The sequence below is a fragment of the Taurulus bubalis genome (assembly GCF_910589615.1).
Source record: "Taurulus bubalis genome assembly, chromosome: 6".
In the NCBI taxonomy this organism is placed as follows: Eukaryota; Metazoa; Chordata; class Actinopteri; order Perciformes; family Cottidae; genus Taurulus; species Taurulus bubalis.
In genome coordinates, this window is record NC_136594.1 from 7,604,424 (window position 1) to 7,621,838 (window position 17,415).

Here is a 17,415-nt window from a genome sequence, read left to right on the forward strand (position 1 = left end):
GCTGTCAGAAAAAACAATTAGGAGTAGGTTATATTTTTCATCCATGTTATGCATTCTAATACTATTTTTTATATTCTTATTATTTGTAAACATGCTTCTTCTTTCAACTAAACTGCCTCCTATTCATCCGCTTTAGTATGTAAGGCGATTATTGTAAGTATTTAAGAAAGAGCCATAAGCCTCCGGCTGGAGAAAAATACATCATACAAAACATATAGAATATGCTGGAGGCTGCACGTGCACAATGGTCACTCGTGGCCACTCCTGTCCTCGGAGCTTTCTCTCCTCCTCGTGCCAGTGAGGATAAAAAGCTCCTTTGACTGGAGCACTTCAGGACACTTCCCCCTAAAGCTCTCGAGATGCTGCAGCTGCTGACCTTCCTGGTGGAGAAGCTCTCTCTATTCTCCATCTTCAAACTCTTTGAGTCCAGCTGCGCGGACGCCGGTGAGGACCACGAGCGGCACGCGCAGCGCGGCCCCGCGCCGCCCTTCCGCAGGGGAGACCTGCTGGAGGTCCCCAGAACCGTCTTCACCCACTACGGCATTTACCTAGGCGACAACAAAGTCGCTCACCTGATCCCAGATATCCTTCCCGTGTTTTCAAACGACGAGGCGCTCATCGGTTCCGTCATCACGAACAAGAGGCTCATCCTCGGCTGCATCTACAGGCGCGCCACGGTGCGCGTGGACGCGCTGGAGGACTTCGCGTACGGCTCCAACGTACTGATCAACCACATGGATAAGACGGCGCACAGCACGGCTCTCCCCAATGAAGACGTGGCGCAGAGAGCGGAACATCTCATCGGAACAGTTCCGTACAGCCTGCTGTGGTACAACTGTGAACACTTTGTGACAGATTGCAGATACGGGTCTGCAGAGAGCCGGCAAACAGAGAAGGTAATCATCATTACGCGTGATGGAAACGACATGATTAGTTCGGACATGTGCACGGATTGAGGTACAATACTGTGTACCATCATCATCAAGAAAGATGCTGTGTTCAAATCCTCTTTCACTTTTTTTTTACAGTGTGCTTGTTGTCAGTCTAACTATGGGATGGATGTGTTGTGGAGGCCCAGATGTTGTTGTTGTTGGGCCCCTGTTGACTTCCCCATTGGGCCCCTGCAGCCTCTGTAGATGGATTTGAACGCCTCAAAGTTCCCTTTAAAATCTAAATGGAACTTTAGAGCCCAACCATGTTATCCTAATATTAATTAATACATATTAATTAGAATATATCCCCTGCACAGCCCTTCATACCTCATATTTAAATACACATGTCACTTTAACATTACACTTATACACCTACAGTACACTTGTCTATAGTACTGTTATTTTATATTCTAATGTAAATGTAATATGTTTCTATTTCTGCACTGTGCTGATTGTTGTTGTTTGTCTAAAGTATATGCACCACCCGCCAAGACAAACCCCTCGTATGTGTAACATACAAATAAATAGTTCTGATTCTGATTGTAGTTTAGGTCTTTGTCTCTAAAGTTTAGATAGAGTGCTCACAAAGACCTAAACAACAACTATAGTACTCTGTTGGAGCAGCTTTATTCAGGAATATGCACCACGTGAGCAGATCATAACTAAAAAACAAGGTCTTTACATTCTGGCACAGGATCCTCCCAGACAGGTCCACACATTGAGGTCAGGTGAGCCGTAGGAAGGTTTTAACCGAGGTGTGCGACCCAGATCCTGACAAATCTCGTCTCGTGATCAGTTCACTTAAGAGCTCATGGTCTCAACTAATTTACAACCTCAACCTGCTTTTATAGGCGTACACAAAGCACGACATGTGTAAGACACTCCATGTGTCATGATAAAACATTTCAGGTTTTTCATGTGAAATGTCTGCAGTTAGGTTTAGGTAACAAAACCACTTTGCTACTTTAAAAGAAACAACAACATGGTTGATCTTAAATAAGTACGTACACTAAGTAAAAAGTAAATAATGTAACATGAGTACGAAATCCATTTTCTGACTTTTATATACACTGGGTTTCTCTGAGCACAACATATTCCATTCAGTTTATTTTGTAATGCCCAAAATCACAAATCACAAATTTGCCTCGGAGGGTTTTACAATCTGTACACATCGGACATTCGTGTCCCGGGACCTCACATCGGAGAAGGAAAAACTCTCCCAAAAATATAATAGATATTCACTCTTATGTGTTTACATTGCAGTCGGTGCAGACTGCATGGCGTAAAATAGCGAAAAGCATGCAAATTGTCGTGTCATTCATTAGTCATTTGAGTAGATTTACCATGTGGGCCGTCTTGTTCTCTAAAAAATAAAAAAATGTATGTAATCCTTTTTCTCTGGTGTTAGCAGAAGTTTTCTATATTTCTAATTCGGCTATAAAATATCGCAAGCAACCTTTATAATGAAGGGCATGACTTGGTTCTTATTGTACTTTAAGTGGTGCACATTCCAACGCAAATCGGCAAATCTGATTAGCTGAAGCAACAAACACTGATTGGGCCTCGTTTTTGCACTTCAGAGCCAAGTGGCAGTCCCGCTTTGCAAAATTTGTAATCCAGTTTAGAGTTTAACCGTCACTGGTGGGGAGTGCTGTTGCTATGGTTCCCTCCATGCTAACCACGCACACTGATTTAATGTGGTGGTCAAACTATGAAAGGTATGATTTTAGCAGACTTTTTCTATGCTGCAGCCATTGGACATCAATCACAATGAGTGAAATAATGAATTGCATGTCTTTCCTTTGTAGTTCTGTGAGTGCTTGAAATCCGTCATCAGAGACCAGCGCAGCGTGATCTTCACCGGCCTCCTCGGAATGATCTCCATCGTGTTCTTCGGCATGGCACCGTCAACTACATTACCCACAGTTCTTATTCCCTTCACTCTGTGGATGGCTGGTTAAAGGAGTTCAGCACTAATCACCTGCACCTGAACTTTTATTTGGCACCAAACTGACCTGAAAGCGGTCAGTTCGGTGCCTTCGATGCCTTATGAGTCTGCATTACAATTTGATTGTGTAGACAATGTTTAATGTTTTGATAAATGCATTAATAGTTCGCTATCTGACTTATATCTGCCCTCTCATAAAAGTGTGGGGAAATACATTTTTGATATGAGAATACAGATCGCGATCCATTTTTGCTCACATCTGAGTCGCCACTAAAATGAATATAATGTACAGTGGTGCTTTGACTACAGCAATATCTTAATGTATATACAGTATGATTGGTATTTTATAGTAGTGTTCTTAATATATTGCTATAAATATGACAAATATTTAATAAAACAATTTATTTGTACTTGTGTGCCCTGTATGAGTGAGTAACAATAGCACCATTTCAATCAATCACATGAAAGCAGTGTCAATAAACTGCTGAGTCTTTTTGCTTTGTCTGTACTGACTTAACATTTCAATAAAAATATTTAAGATAAGATAAGATAAGGTGAGATAACCATTTATTAGTCCCGCAGTGGGGAAATGTACAGGATGACAGCAGCAGAGGGTAAAGAGAAAAAACAAAAACAAGTATTATAAATAAGCAATAAAAAAAGAAAAAAAACAGTAAAGAATCAACAATAACTGAAATATATTGATACAGGCAGAATAACTTATTGCACAGTGCATTTATATTGCACAGTGTTGTGTGGTCTACTGGAGCAGAGCTGGTTGTGCAGCCTAATACATATACTATTATAATTGTTTTTTTCTTCTTCTAAATGTCCAAGAAAGTGCTGAATAACGGTGAAAAGAATTTACAGCGCTGCACAACAATCCACGAAAAACAAAGGCCGTTTATTTCATTATCCGAACCGCTTATCCTGTTCAGGGTCGCGGGCCGCTGGCGCCGATCCCCGTTGACAATAGGCGAAGGCCGGGTTCACCTGGACAGGCACGGCACCATTCGCGATCCCATTCACACCTATGGGCAATTTAGAGTCCAATTAACCTAAACTGCATGTCTTTGGACTGTGGGGGGAAACCGGAGAACCCGGAGAGAACCCACGCTGCCACGGGGAGAACGTCAACAGCCTGGACCGGGAACCACACTTTGCTGTGAGGTGACTAGCCACTAAACCACGTGCAGCCCAAGGCAGTTTATGTGATTGCTCAATATGAGTGACCTTTTCAAAAAGGAGGATTTAACTTGTAGCCAAGGCAGCCTTCTTATTGAGGACCTTTGACCTTCTTACAACAAGGCATGAGTTGGAAAAACCAACCACACAGCGAAGTGATTAGAGAAAGCTCCTTTATTTCTTTCAAAATCTTACTGAACTGTTGACCAATCTCTAATCCTACAAAACCGCCCCTCCCAATAACAACTGAAATAAAACGGGTGTCCGGCACTTTGCAGCATACTGCCATCATGTTTCTTTTCCAGCTGCTCAACTTTTTCTACGTAGCGTCCAAGAAGGAGGAGGACGGCGACTCGAAACATGACCTTTCTCTTTACAAGCGTGGGGATCTATTAGAAGTCCCCAGGACGTTGTTCACGCACTTTGGCATCTACCTGGGCGATAATCGCGTGGCTCACCTCATCCCGGACATCCTGCCTGTGATTTCTAAGAATAAATCTGCAATTGCAAAGATGGTAACAAATAACCGCCTCCTGCTGGGGGTTCTGGCTAAGATTGCCAGCGTCAGAGTGGACTCGGTGGTGGATTTTGCGTACGGCTCAGAGATTCTGATCAACCACATGGACAAAGTGTGCAGCCAGCCTCCTTTGGACGGGGACGAGGTGGCCAGAAGGGCGGAGAAATTCCTGGGTTCAGTCACATACAGCTTACTGTGGTACAACTGTGAACACTATGTCATGTACTGCAGATACGGCATGGCCATCAGCTACCAGACGTACCAGGTAGAGTCTCTCTTCTCCTCTCAGCAGAAAGACTAAACATCAGTTTTCATTTTTCTGTCTATACTGTCCAAAACCATATTGTGTCCTCGCCAAATCCACAGTCCTCATTCTTTGACAAAATGCATTGCAATGTGTCACCAAAGCTAACAGGAGGCTTTAACAATCGGAGTTTGACATTCTAAGAAGGTACCTTCCAAAAGTACGTAAAACATTTTTATTACAAAATGTTTTATTTGCATTGACAAACTTTTCTTGCTGAGCTACAATTATTTTGGACTGTAAATTGGAACCAGGGCTGTACATTTGTTCCCCAATCACTTTGATTGTAATTGCAGGAAAGAAGCTCTTCTACCGATTACTAATTTAAGGTCATAAAAAGGAGTTAGTATTAAAATAACAAACTAAAAAAGTACCTATACAAGAGAAATCCAAAGTACTTTTAATCAATTCATTTAGTTTATGAATCTATATAAATCATTATTTATGTTATGGCTGAAAAACTTTTTTTTTTAGCAAAGATTTAAAAGTGATTTGTTGAACTGTGTTCATTGTGACTCTTTGCCTGAAGTCTTGCCCAGTGACTCTTTGCCTTCTGGAGACCATGAAATGAGAAAGATCACATTCAAAAGCCAAAAGGTGTTCAGTTCATTGCTCGTGCAGCATTTGCAATGTCATCAGTTGTTTTTTCCCCCATGGATTTAGCATACATTAACTGTGGATTAGAGTTAATCCACAGTTAATGTACTTATGATAGTGTGTGATTATTTCTCAATGACGTTAACACTGAAATTTACAGATTTACTGACATTGTCAAAAGTAAATCTCACAGCACGGTTGTTTGTTTCAGTATTCACGAGGCGAGTAGCTCCACCTAGTGTTACTTAAACGATTGCCCTTCCGTAGCTAATGAAGACCTTTCTCCCTCCATGGCAGACCTCTACCGCGCTGCCAATCTGTGATTATTTAAATCTCAAAACACACTGACTAATTCTCACTCTCTTTCTCATAGTTCTGCACAACAGTACGGAAGATTGTGTGCAGCAGGATGAGTGCCTACTTGACTGCACTGTGTGGCGTGGGAGCCGTGCTGTATGCCGGCTGCGTGACGCCACTGACAGTTTTACCGACCCTGCTCATCTCATTCACCATCTGGATGGCAGCCTGACGGCCTTGAGTGGGACGGACTAATTTAACACACTGGTGGAAGCTGAAGCCAAGTCCTGTGGTTGAGCTGCATGACTAAAGACGTTGGGAAACAAAGATGTTCACTATAATAAGAACGTCAGTATGTTTTTCTGTTTAAGTTACTTATCTTTAATGTTCACCAGGCTCTATTCAACATTAATCTCATTTTACAATAGCAACTCGTAGATTATAGACTTTGACTGAGACTGAAAATCTGCACATGATGGATGATGAAGGAATGTTTTACTTTTCAGTGTGCTTGCCTTGGACAAAGTGCCATATGTTTCTTAATGGAATAGAGTATAATTTTGATATATTGTAAACGACAAATGTTCCATGTGTTTGTCAGTCCATTAAACATGCATTTCTACCTGCTTCATGTCGCATTTGTGTTCACTACTTTTATCTTATTATCTCAAAGTGAACTCAATTCCGTTTTGTTTGTGTAATATTGTCAGTGTCTGATTTGCCTCATTGCAGTCCTGGATTGTTGTGAACCATGTCACGCACTTTGTGGCTTTGTTTAGAAAAGTGCTGTATAAATAAAGTTGACCAGTTGTATTATTATTAAAACATTCCCTGGATTAAAAAAAAACATACACAATTTGAGAAAGTCCATGGGAACATACTGATGAACACCGGCATGGGAAAAAAATGCTACAAACAATTAAATAGACTTAAATGTTTGGCTCATGACTGCAGATACTTTGGTCCACCTCCTGTCACTGTAATGACAAGAGTCGCATTAAAACACTGGGAAACATTCCTAAAGCGTCTTTCAGCATTTCCCTTAAGAATTCATAGCAAGCAAGCAAAATCGCCCCTTTATGTGGTTCAACTGAGATACACATGATAAACGCAATGGAAAACGGTAACAAGACCAACAGGAACCACATATATATATACATACACACATACACATGTTTCTGAATTATATTTTAATTATTTGTACAATGTGGGCCACCAAATACAAAGAGACGAAGTAGGCACGCAAAACTAAAAGCTGGTATAATAACTACAGTGCAGGTATATGTGTTTACGCTGTGGAGCTGATGAGGGAACTGTGTGCAGGTGGAAGTGGACTGGAGGTGAACATTGAGAACAATTAAGGACCCCTGCTGGACAGGAAGGGAATAGCAGGTTCTGTGACGACAGGAAGCTTGAATTCTTCAGACTGGCAACAGCGCAAACAAATATGCCATAGTTGATGTCACTTAAAAAAACATAAAATTCAGACTCTTTGTTTGATTATGTATTACATAATGGATCAACACAAAGGTAACCCTGGTTCTATGAGAGGCTGTTAAAGGGAATGCCTGTGTGAAATAGGACTGCATGTTGTTGTGTGTAAAGAATGAAGTTACGCACATCCTGTTCTTCTCAACTTTTTTCCAATTAAAAAGGATCCATTTGAACATTTTTAACCACTACTGCAATGCTTTGATGATTATTTTGTGTCTTGTTCATGTGCACATTCCTACTGATAGTTTTATAATATTCCATTGATCAACATGCCATTTCTCACTAGTTGGTTACCATTGCATACCAAGACACATAGCAGTGCTCCAGCAAAGGTGAACAAGTAAACTTTGTTGTAAACAATGCATGTTTCAAAATATTCAAAGAGATGGCTTTGCAAAAAAAAAAAAAAAAAAGGAAATACATTGGACGCCAAAGACCATCTTTCTATAGAGATGGGAGTTACAATCTTGTGGCCAGAGTTCAGTTTAAGTTTCATACTTCAGTAACTCAAGATCTATTTACTACGGTATGCTAATGCATGTGGATTGTAGCACATGCCGTAGTAAATAGATAGATCGATCGATAGATACAATAATAAAATGAGTTTGTCTATTAATCTTTCCATGATGATGTTAGGAACCTCTTGCTCCACATAGAGTATCTCTTGAATCATCAGAAGCTCTTTGGCCTGAGCTCAGATCAAACAAACTGATGTCAGGGTGCACCTGCTCGATGTAAAAAGTCACTGGGGTCAAACTTCTAAATGTATCTCTGCCTTGAACCTGAGCAGCACAGGTAAAAGACCAGTGCCAATTATGGATAATTGCCTTGCCATTACACTTCAGCACTTATCCTGCAGAGAAGCACTCTGTATTGATTGCACAGAGACCGGTGCAATGGGCTCCAGCCCCCAGGTTCTATTAAGAGGACTGCAGGTGCACTGTCCTGCTGAGAAGCGTCACTGAGTGTTGTCACCTCTGAAATTGACACCGTCCAGCTCAGGGGAATCTGATTTTTTTTCATATCAATATTCCCATATGGTGTTTTCTTTATTTAGATACATGGATCAAATGGCTGATTAAAAATAAATCCGCCAAGTGTGTGTGTTGCCCTTAAATGTTCTGCTTTTGAATGTCGACTGTGATTATATAGCCTATTATTGGATCTTGGACCATGCAGACTCCACCATCATGGGACTTTGTGAACCGAAAGGAACAAGCTTTATTGTTATTGATTACAAATTCCCAGCAGTCGTGCTTGAAGTTGCCTCATGATCATCTCATTTAGATTCATAAAAGACTCCGGTGTGTCTGGAAATACAGATCGAGTTTGAAGTAAACACATCTAAAGAGGCATCTCTTCAGTGAAACGTGCACATCCATATGAATGAAAAATACTAAAAATAATAATTTCCAAAGCCATTTTATTGTAATAACATATCTGCAAATGTGTTCTTAAAAGGGGTGTACATGTAATTGTGTTGCATACTCTCTCACTTCTCTCTCCCCTTATTTCCTGTAATGTCTCTGCTGCCACTATCAAAATAAAGCATTCAAATGAGATGAGGCACAATTTGTAAAAGGGTTTGAATTCCTCACAAGGCAACACAACAAGCAGCGAAACCTAAATATAGACTTGGGTTTTTTGCAAAAATATATTATACAACTTTCACATAGATCAGAATAAATGGTGTGGATGCTTATTTTTCATTGAATATGTGATAAAAAGAGCATAATAACAGCATAAAATGATAAATATTGTGTGTGACGTTTCCTTGGTTAACCCCTTCACCTTCAAACTGATAATTGGTCTTTGCATGGGGCATGCAGGGGTTTGCAGTTTCATAAAGAACAAGTGACATTTAGTCAATTATTTGATCTATTAGGCTGTCCTCTGACATAAGGGCCCTATAAAGTATATTAATATCTCTGCTGTGTCGAGATCTTCTAGACACTATGTGTACGCCGTTCAAACTCAAGCAGGTATTTATGTATCACTTCAGATATCGCTGAAGCATGGTTCTGTCTGGATCAATAACCAATCAATACTGTGTGCGGTCGTGTTCCGGTGTCAGCTCAATGCATGTAGTTGTATACGGCAGTGGATGTGGACTACTAATTTATAAGATGCAAGTTAAGCCAAGGATATAACTCTACTCTAAATCAGATCAATAAAGAATATATAAAAAGAAAACCCTTAAAATGAAAAAAATCTATTTGGAGTCATTGACAGTCATGTCATTGGCTCACAGGAAAATGCAGAAAGTTGGTCAGTGCCCCTCTGAATCTTACACCGATGCATGACACCGATTATGATAAGTCCAAAGGAAACCCACCGGAGTCATTATTAGAAAGTCTTTGCAACTGACGTAGCATAGAGAGAGGGATTGGGTGGAGAGGTCAACCCAACGCAGGACTTATGCAGGAGACCCGTGATATTTTGTCTGTCACATGAGAATCACGTGAGATGTTAGTTCCTCAGTAGTGAGCAGGTCAGGTTAACGTCAACCACGCTCTTTTCTTAACCCTAACTTAATGGTTTTGTTGTCAAAACCAAACTTCCTGCAAAGATAAAGTTCATTTAAAAAGACGCTATTCATGAAGCGAGTGGAAACTGACCCAGGTTGAAGCTTAGAGCCACTGACCAAGCGTCTGACAATCTGTGAGTGAGAATGTGTTGGATCCCTTTACAACAACAACCCAAGGAATACACGATAAAGCTGCGCCTATTAATATGTCAACAAACTGTTACGGTTGCATTTCAGCTGGACCCAAGCACAGACACGGGGACGGCAAGGTAAGGGTAGGAACGGGTTTTATTGAACGAACACAGATGAGTTGGTGGGGCAGGAGGCGAGTGCAGGCAGGGCGGTGAGGTGGCGTGAGCGGCTGGGCAGGAGTGCAGGCAATGGAATCCGGGCAAAGGGAACAGGAATTTAGTAAAAGTCAACACGAGAAAAAACACAAGAGAACTCTAAATCGTTAAACGGCGTAAGAGCTGCCGAGAGTCGCAATACCATGGTGAAATAATCTGGCAACTGGAGAGAGGGAAGCCGGGGTGTTTTAACAGGAACACTGGACTGGAGCCGGAGGAGGGCCCAGGGGTCACCATATGTCACGCTGGCAGGCCGGAGGGCAACCACCCGTCGGGCAACCATGCTCAGGGGAGCGTGCAGGAGGCCGGTGACCAGAGGATGTGGATCCGGGGAACTAGAGTCAAGGAAACAAGGCTCAGGGGAACAGGAGTCCGGGGAACGAGAGTCCCTGGAACTGTGCTCAGGGGAGCGGGGACCAGGTAAAACCTCATTGCTTTGGTTTTGCCACTTTGATTGACTCTTAAAAAGGACAGTGTGGAGGATTTAGCGACATCTAGTGGTGTGGCTGCAGATTGCAACCAACTGGATCCCCCTTTGCTCACTCCTCTCTTTCCAAGACCGAGTAACGTTAGCCACTGAGTGCAGAACATTGGGAGGGCAATTTGCCTTCCCGGCCTGGTGTTTTTTCTCAGGAGTTGACCAAAACAGAGCCAAAAGGAGAGTGAATATTGGAGTTACAGAAAACTACAAATCCAAATTAAGGAATTAAGTGAATGAAAATTAAAAGTAATTTCGCCTCATGTCCGCTGGATGTAAGTAAAGGCAAATATTTGCTGACATGTTTGCTCCTTATACTTATAATGTGTGTTTTCTGATGACCCTATTTGTAAAAAATAATAATCAGTTAAACCACATCGAAGGACTAAAGCACAGTCTCCCTGAGGAACATGTGTTATCCCATTTACAACAAAATACAAATATCATGCTGCTGTGCTTCAAACTTGTATAATAAAAAAATCATTCCAGACATCGATTGGTTTCCATTCTTCTCTTTTCGGTATGAACACATGCGCAGACTCTACACTTTCTTGAGTTGTGTAATCCATCACAGTGAACATCACTTCTACATTACAATTACTTCATAAATCATGACTGATGAACAACAGTTTACTGGAATTGAAGGAGAAAAAAACACAAACGTGCACAACACAACACAACAAATGTAAAATTGTGGAGAAAGTAATCAGCAAAAAAAGTTAAGTTTAAAAATATGATGTTCAAGAGCTGAAAGCTTAAAATCACATTGTTGTGAGTATTTAATGACAACAGAAGAATATGTTTGTGTGCTGAAAGAAAGAAGAAAGATGAAATGATCCTTTATTAATCCCCTTGGGGAATTTCTGCATTTGACCCATCCTTGGTTAGGGAGCCCTCCATATAACATCCATATTAAAACAAGGACATCATTTACGGTCTTCTCCACCTCCTAAAACCATTGGGGACACTCTTGACATGCCCTTCTCTTCAGGGTTTCCTGGTTTCTCTCATTACTTCACCATCTGTGTAGTTGCACTATGGGCTAAGTAGGTTTTTGCCAAGGCGGCTGCATGACGGTAACTCAATTTCCAATGGCCACATGGTGTCTTGGTTTGAAAACAGTGGTGATCAGATTATGAGCCCAATTACCTGCCGCAGGCTTCACAGTTTGAAAGGGGTCAGCTCTTAAAACACTCAGCGTCATTGACCATGATATCAAATTAAAGGTATAACTTCAAGTGAGGTTTTTAAATAATGATGCAAATTGTGGGTCAATGAAGCTTCTGGATTTAATTTCTCAACGTAATCTGGGATGAAATGATATTGCTGAAGGCAATCAGAGAGTTTGACTTTTGACCCTAATGTATTTAGGCCTTTAGGTGACTTTATGTTTGAAGTATCTGCTGGCAATGATGCTATTCCTCCAAAGAAATTTAGAAACAAAGCATGTATTCATGTAATCATGTTCTGAATTACTTAAGCATGACTGTGTGAAGCAGTTTGTGCTTTTACTTTTACTTTTTGTCCTTCTTCTTTCAATCAGCAGGAAGTTATCATCAACCCCCTGTTGAGAAATGCTCATCGCAGGCAACCCAATGTTATCTTTGTTTGAAAACATCTCTCAATTTGGATTGACTTTCTTCCCCTGTTGGCTATTAAGGGAGAGTCGAACACAAATGCTCACTTATATATGAACGCCATCCCTCTGTTTGTCATTGAAACACGTCATTTGGCATTCCAGCGCGAGCAGAGGCGCGTACACCCGCTCAGAACTAAAGTGCATCCTAAACGACCCATTGTGAGGCAGCGAGACATCATCTCTCGGGTGGAGGATGTTGGAGGAGGAAGGACGTGTTCCCACTCTCTTCCTCAACCAGCCTCGCAGGGCAGGTACAGTAATGCGCCGCCGACGTTACGCGCTGCAGCGCGCTCTGGCACATTGCGCGCGCGTTGTTCCTCCTTGAAGAAGATTCTTCCGTCGGTGCTTGAGTGGTCCATATTGTTTTTTGTGGAGTTTTGTGGACACACCAAGGACGAGAAGAAGGGGGTCAAAAGCTGTCACTAAACTTTACTGCAGGACGAAACAATGAGAGGAATCTGAAAATCTCTGCAGATGGAGGTGAGTAAAAAGACAATTTTCCAGTGGGAAAAAACTGTTGTTTCACTTCTGACCTACGTCACGTTTCTTTTAGCTCCTGTTAGTTACTAATTTAAGATGTCCTGTCCAGCAGCAGGTTGCCACTCGTCCTCACTCTTGATGTTCACAGATTCAGATTTATCTTCTCAGATATATAGTAAGTGAAACATAGCTGTGGATCATAGCTGTGTGATAGTCCAATATCTTTAAAAAAAAGGGAAAATCCACTTCAAAACAATATGCATCGTGCTTATTGGTAGTGAGAGTGGAGCTTGGAGTGACTGACAGTATTATGTCAGATATATTTTGAGTTGTATTTGTTTATACCTGTGAATTGGAGATGTGCTCATTACAGCCACATCCCCTCGGCGGCTTTCAGAGATTCTGGTTTTTGTTGTATCGGTGAATCAGCTCTAGGATCAGTATCCTGCAGGCATCACCTGCAGTGTTTTTAGCTCATTTTAGACTTCAAATTCACAAATCAATGTGCCGTCCAATATTCGAAATGTTGAATGTGTATAGATTGAATAGATTATAGTCGATCTTTCAGCAATAAAAACACTTAATATTTTGAATGCACCCATTTCATCTTAAAAGTCTTGTGCATATGTGATTTTAACATGCACACATACATCATAGTTGATATTCCACTGTAATGCAATTTAGATATTTAGAATCTCTTGAAATCTTCTTCTCCTTGTCCTGTCCTCTGCATCTTCCTCTATCCATCACCTGCATGTCCATCACCACATCTATAAACCTCTTTTCCTCTGGCCTGGCAGCTGCATCTTTACCATCCATCTCCCATATACCTAACAGCTCAGTTTTGCCCATGTCCCAACCATCTGTCATCTAGCCTGTTTCTCTCATACACTCATTCCTAGTCGGTTCCATACTCGGGACTCCCATCTAAAATCTCAGCATCTTCAACTCTGCCACCACCAGCTCTGTTGAATCCTAAACATATATTGTAAATAGTGTCACTGCTGTCTGAAGGCAGAATACCTATTCTTTAAATGCAATGCTTTTTAAAATGTTCCAAAAAAACAACAACACTGTTTTATATATTTTAGATGCCACCTTATTGTTTTAAAAGAGATATTGAAAAAGTTTTTTGCCATTCAATTAAAAATAAAAAATAAATTTCTCCGTCATATTGTGTGTGTCCATCTTTTCCCAGAGTGACTTCTGGGGACTGTTCGCCATGGACACAGCAGATCAAGTCAACGCCACTCAAGTGGAAGATTCCCAACTTGGACTTAAATCTTCCAACTGCTGCTCAAGTGACGGCACCGTAAATAGGACGACCTTTCGGATTCTAGAGGACAGCACTAAGCTTGTTGGAGTTCAAGTTGTTCTCATCCTCGCTTACAGCACAATCATATTGTTTGGCGTCATCGGAAACTCCTTAGTGATATATGTCGTCTTCAAGTTTAAGACTCTTCGGACTGTCACCAATTTCTTCATCGTAAACCTGGCTGTGGCAGACTTGCTGGTGAACACGCTGTGTTTGCCGTTCACGCTCGTCTACACTCTGGACGGCGAGTGGAAGTTCGGCCAGGTGTTGTGCTTCATGCTGCCCTGTGCTCAAGGCATGGCGGTGCACGTGTCCACCATCACCTTGATCGTCATCGCCATGGACCGCCACACGAGCATCGTCTACCACATGGAGACCAAGATGTCCAAAGGCATGTGCGGCGCCGTCATCGCCATCACGTGGGCCGTCAGCGCCCTGTTGGCCAGCCCGCTCGCCATCTTCAGGGAGTACAGGACGGTCGACCTTTCACCGGAAGAGTCTATCCAGGTGTGCATGGAGAAGTGGCCCAGCAGCAGCAGCATCAACGGAAGCATCTACAGTATATCGGCGCTCCTCGTCCAATACATTCTACCTCTGGCCATCATCTGCGTGGCCTACATCCGCATCTGGAATAAGATGAAGAATCAATTGATTTCCAGAGGTCGAAATGACCGTCAAGGTCGCAAAAAGAAGAAGACCACGACGATGCTGCTGACCATGGTGGTGGTCTTTGCTGTCAGCTGGTTGCCTTTCCACGCGTTCCAGTTGGCCGTCGACATCGACAGCACCGTGTTGTACATGAAGGACTTCAAGCTGCTTTTCACTTTGTTCCACATCGTGGCGATGTGCTCGACGTTTGTCAATCCCATCCTGTACGGGTGGTTGAACAACAACTACAGGACGGCCTTTTTGTCCGTGTGCAAGTGTTACCGGCCGTTCACTTCCAGGTCGGGACGCCCCAGAGGCAGAGAGACGCAAAATAATGTTGGCATCTTTTACACAGATTGCAAATCAACAAATGTCTAAGTTTGCACTTTGTGTTGCTTATTTGTGTGGGCACAAGAATAAATGTGTTGAAAGAAACCCAATCAATACTTGTCAACTCACAAGTATGTATGATTGAACTATGGGTATTCCCAGTCTGTTGATGCAGTTTGTCTGCCTTGTTTCTTTATCATTTTTTGATGTATCAAATTAATTCAATTTTAAATTTGAACACAGCTGATTCAACCTTTGGAACTCAGTTAATTGCATGTCCCCTTCACTTTTATTGTTCCAAGTTGATTTTCTTTCTCATACTCTCCAGCCATGTTCCAGATGATACAAATATTAATTCACCCATCTGAGAAGCCTCCAGTTATTACTTCTTTTGTCCTTGGCTTATAGTCAATATGTTTACTTCAAAAATCTTATACTAATAATGATACTATTAAGTATATAAATACTACCAGGCTATTTGAAGTTCAGATGCAAACAAAGTAGTGTCAATCAGAATTAATTTTAAATGTATAAATTAAACATGATGATTTTGAGTAATATTAGCATTTCTCCACTTCTGACATCCATGTCCTTGAGACTGCCTTCATCCAAAATTTTAAATATATAACCCTCCCTACAAAAAAAACACAAAACTAAAACAATCTAAAAGAGAAAACACCACCTGTCTGCCCAAGACATCCTTATGCAACCTTGTCTGACCCAATTTCAGACATAAACAAGTAAAAAACGAATAAGAAATCAGTTTTACGTTTTTCATACAGTTTTTTTTATTATAAAGTAATAACTGGAGCTTTTGTAGATATATTAAGATATAGACCTAATCAATGCTAAACCTCATTGCCAAATGAAATATTTTGTAAGTAAAATATGCAGCTGTTAAAGGATTCAAGATGGGAGCATTGCCTCTCACTGGCTCTTAACATGACAACGGCTGAGCCGGCGACTTGCAGCTAACGGTGCTAACGTGGAAAACACCTGCTAAAGAACTGAGAGCGCTAACCGTGTTTACCTGAGCGCGGACCGGAGGGTGAGGCGCTACGCTGACGTCACAATGTCAGAGCGGCGGCCATGAGCTCGCCAATGGGGCACGCTCACGTGCACTGAAAGGCAAAGTGGCCAAACACACACACACACACACACACACGGAGAGTGACTTCATTCTCTGCTCAGGTAGACGTTACTCCACTACATCTTTATAGAGCTAATAGTGGTTTGCTGCTATATTAATGCTAAGTCACAACTTGACCAATCAGGAATGAACTGCATTCATCAAAAGACACATACTGTATAACCTTGTAAGAAGAACCCTGAAAAAAAAAGCTTTTACTTGTGTGTTAGACATGTCCCATGTTATCGGCCTGTGTGAATGTCAACTGTGTTCTGTGGTAAATTATTCTGCATGCAAAAATGTACAAACAAATATTAAGTACATTAATGTACATGTAGAAAGTGACGTGTGAAGGACATTTAACTTTGTTCCAACCTGGAGGTTTAATGCCGTCTTTGTGTTGTGGGGTCTGAGCTGCAGTCGCAGAGGGATGCAGATGTTTGGATTATGGGCTGAGCAGGAAACTGAAATAGTGTTCCTTATTAGACAAATGAGGAGTTCCTCCCCCTCCCCGACCTGTCTTTGTTTCCAGCGAGCAGCATAATTGTCTAGGTTTTGAAGAGCCCTTCCTATTGACCGGGTCTTCACTGATTTACTCAAGTGCGTACGTGAGGAGGTAAGGGGCTGATGTATTACCTTCATGTCCATGTTTAGTCAGCTATTCAAGTTGCATTCAGCAATAAATCTATATTCTTTTCTTCAACCGTCTGATGTTATTGAGCTGCTGGACTCTCAGGAAGAGGATACTTGATAATCATTGTAAATTAACAAGCGCTTTGAAACTAATTTGATTCATCTTTTGTTTGCTGATGATCTCGTCTTTTAGCTTTCATTAGAGGAAGGTCTTACATCACTCGTCGTCATCCACATGCATTCATATTTGATTAATGGCATTCTGTCCTGTGACCTGCCTATTGAGTTGGTCAATGTATTGTAGTTCCATTGGGAAATAATTCAAATTGTAGAGGATTGGGACAGAAGATGATCACTCATGGGTCACTTATTTATGTGGTTGGTGGCTCTGGCTTCTTTTGGGATGTTGTTAACATACATTATATTTGAGGGCACACTAATTCTCAAAAATATGTTGTATTAATGACTAAACATTTTTGTGTGGTCCTCATATATGAACAACATATCAGTTACCATACTTACACATCCAGCAGACATGGAGCAACGTTATCATTGAATGAGATGTATTCTTTGGAACCTGAATCATGTGAAAGCATGTATTCACCGGTTTTGCAG

The 17,415-nt window shown here is 41.4% G+C and overlaps 3 protein-coding genes across 3 annotated transcripts; all 3 read left to right on the forward strand.

Moving 5' to 3' along the window:
- Window positions 1-356: 356 nt before the first annotated feature.
- On the forward strand, window positions 357-2,893 carry lrata (lecithin retinol acyltransferase a; the record flags this gene model as incomplete). Its single annotated transcript, XM_079219600.1, has 2 exons — window positions 357-896; window positions 2,741-2,893. Exons 1-2 carry the CDS (start codon window positions 360-362, stop codon window positions 2,891-2,893), a joined length of 690 nt encoding a protein of 229 aa, XP_079075726.1. The 5' UTR covers window positions 357-359.
- A 1,462-nt stretch (window positions 2,894-4,355) lies between these two features.
- LOC306737636 (lecithin retinol acyltransferase) lies at window positions 4,356-6,012 on the forward strand (the record flags this gene model as incomplete). Its single annotated transcript, XM_079219385.1, has 2 exons — window positions 4,356-4,847; window positions 5,857-6,012. 2 exons carry the CDS (start codon window positions 4,356-4,358, stop codon window positions 6,010-6,012), a joined length of 648 nt encoding a protein of 215 aa, XP_079075511.1.
- Window positions 6,013-13,967: 7,955 nt separating this feature from the next.
- Window positions 13,968-15,086, forward strand: npy2r (neuropeptide Y receptor Y2; the record flags this gene model as incomplete). The annotated part of the gene is made up of 1 exon (XM_079219976.1): window positions 13,968-15,086. One exon carries the CDS (start codon window positions 13,968-13,970, stop codon window positions 15,084-15,086), a length of 1,119 nt encoding a protein of 372 aa, XP_079076102.1.
- Window positions 15,087-17,415: the final 2,329 nt, after the last annotated feature.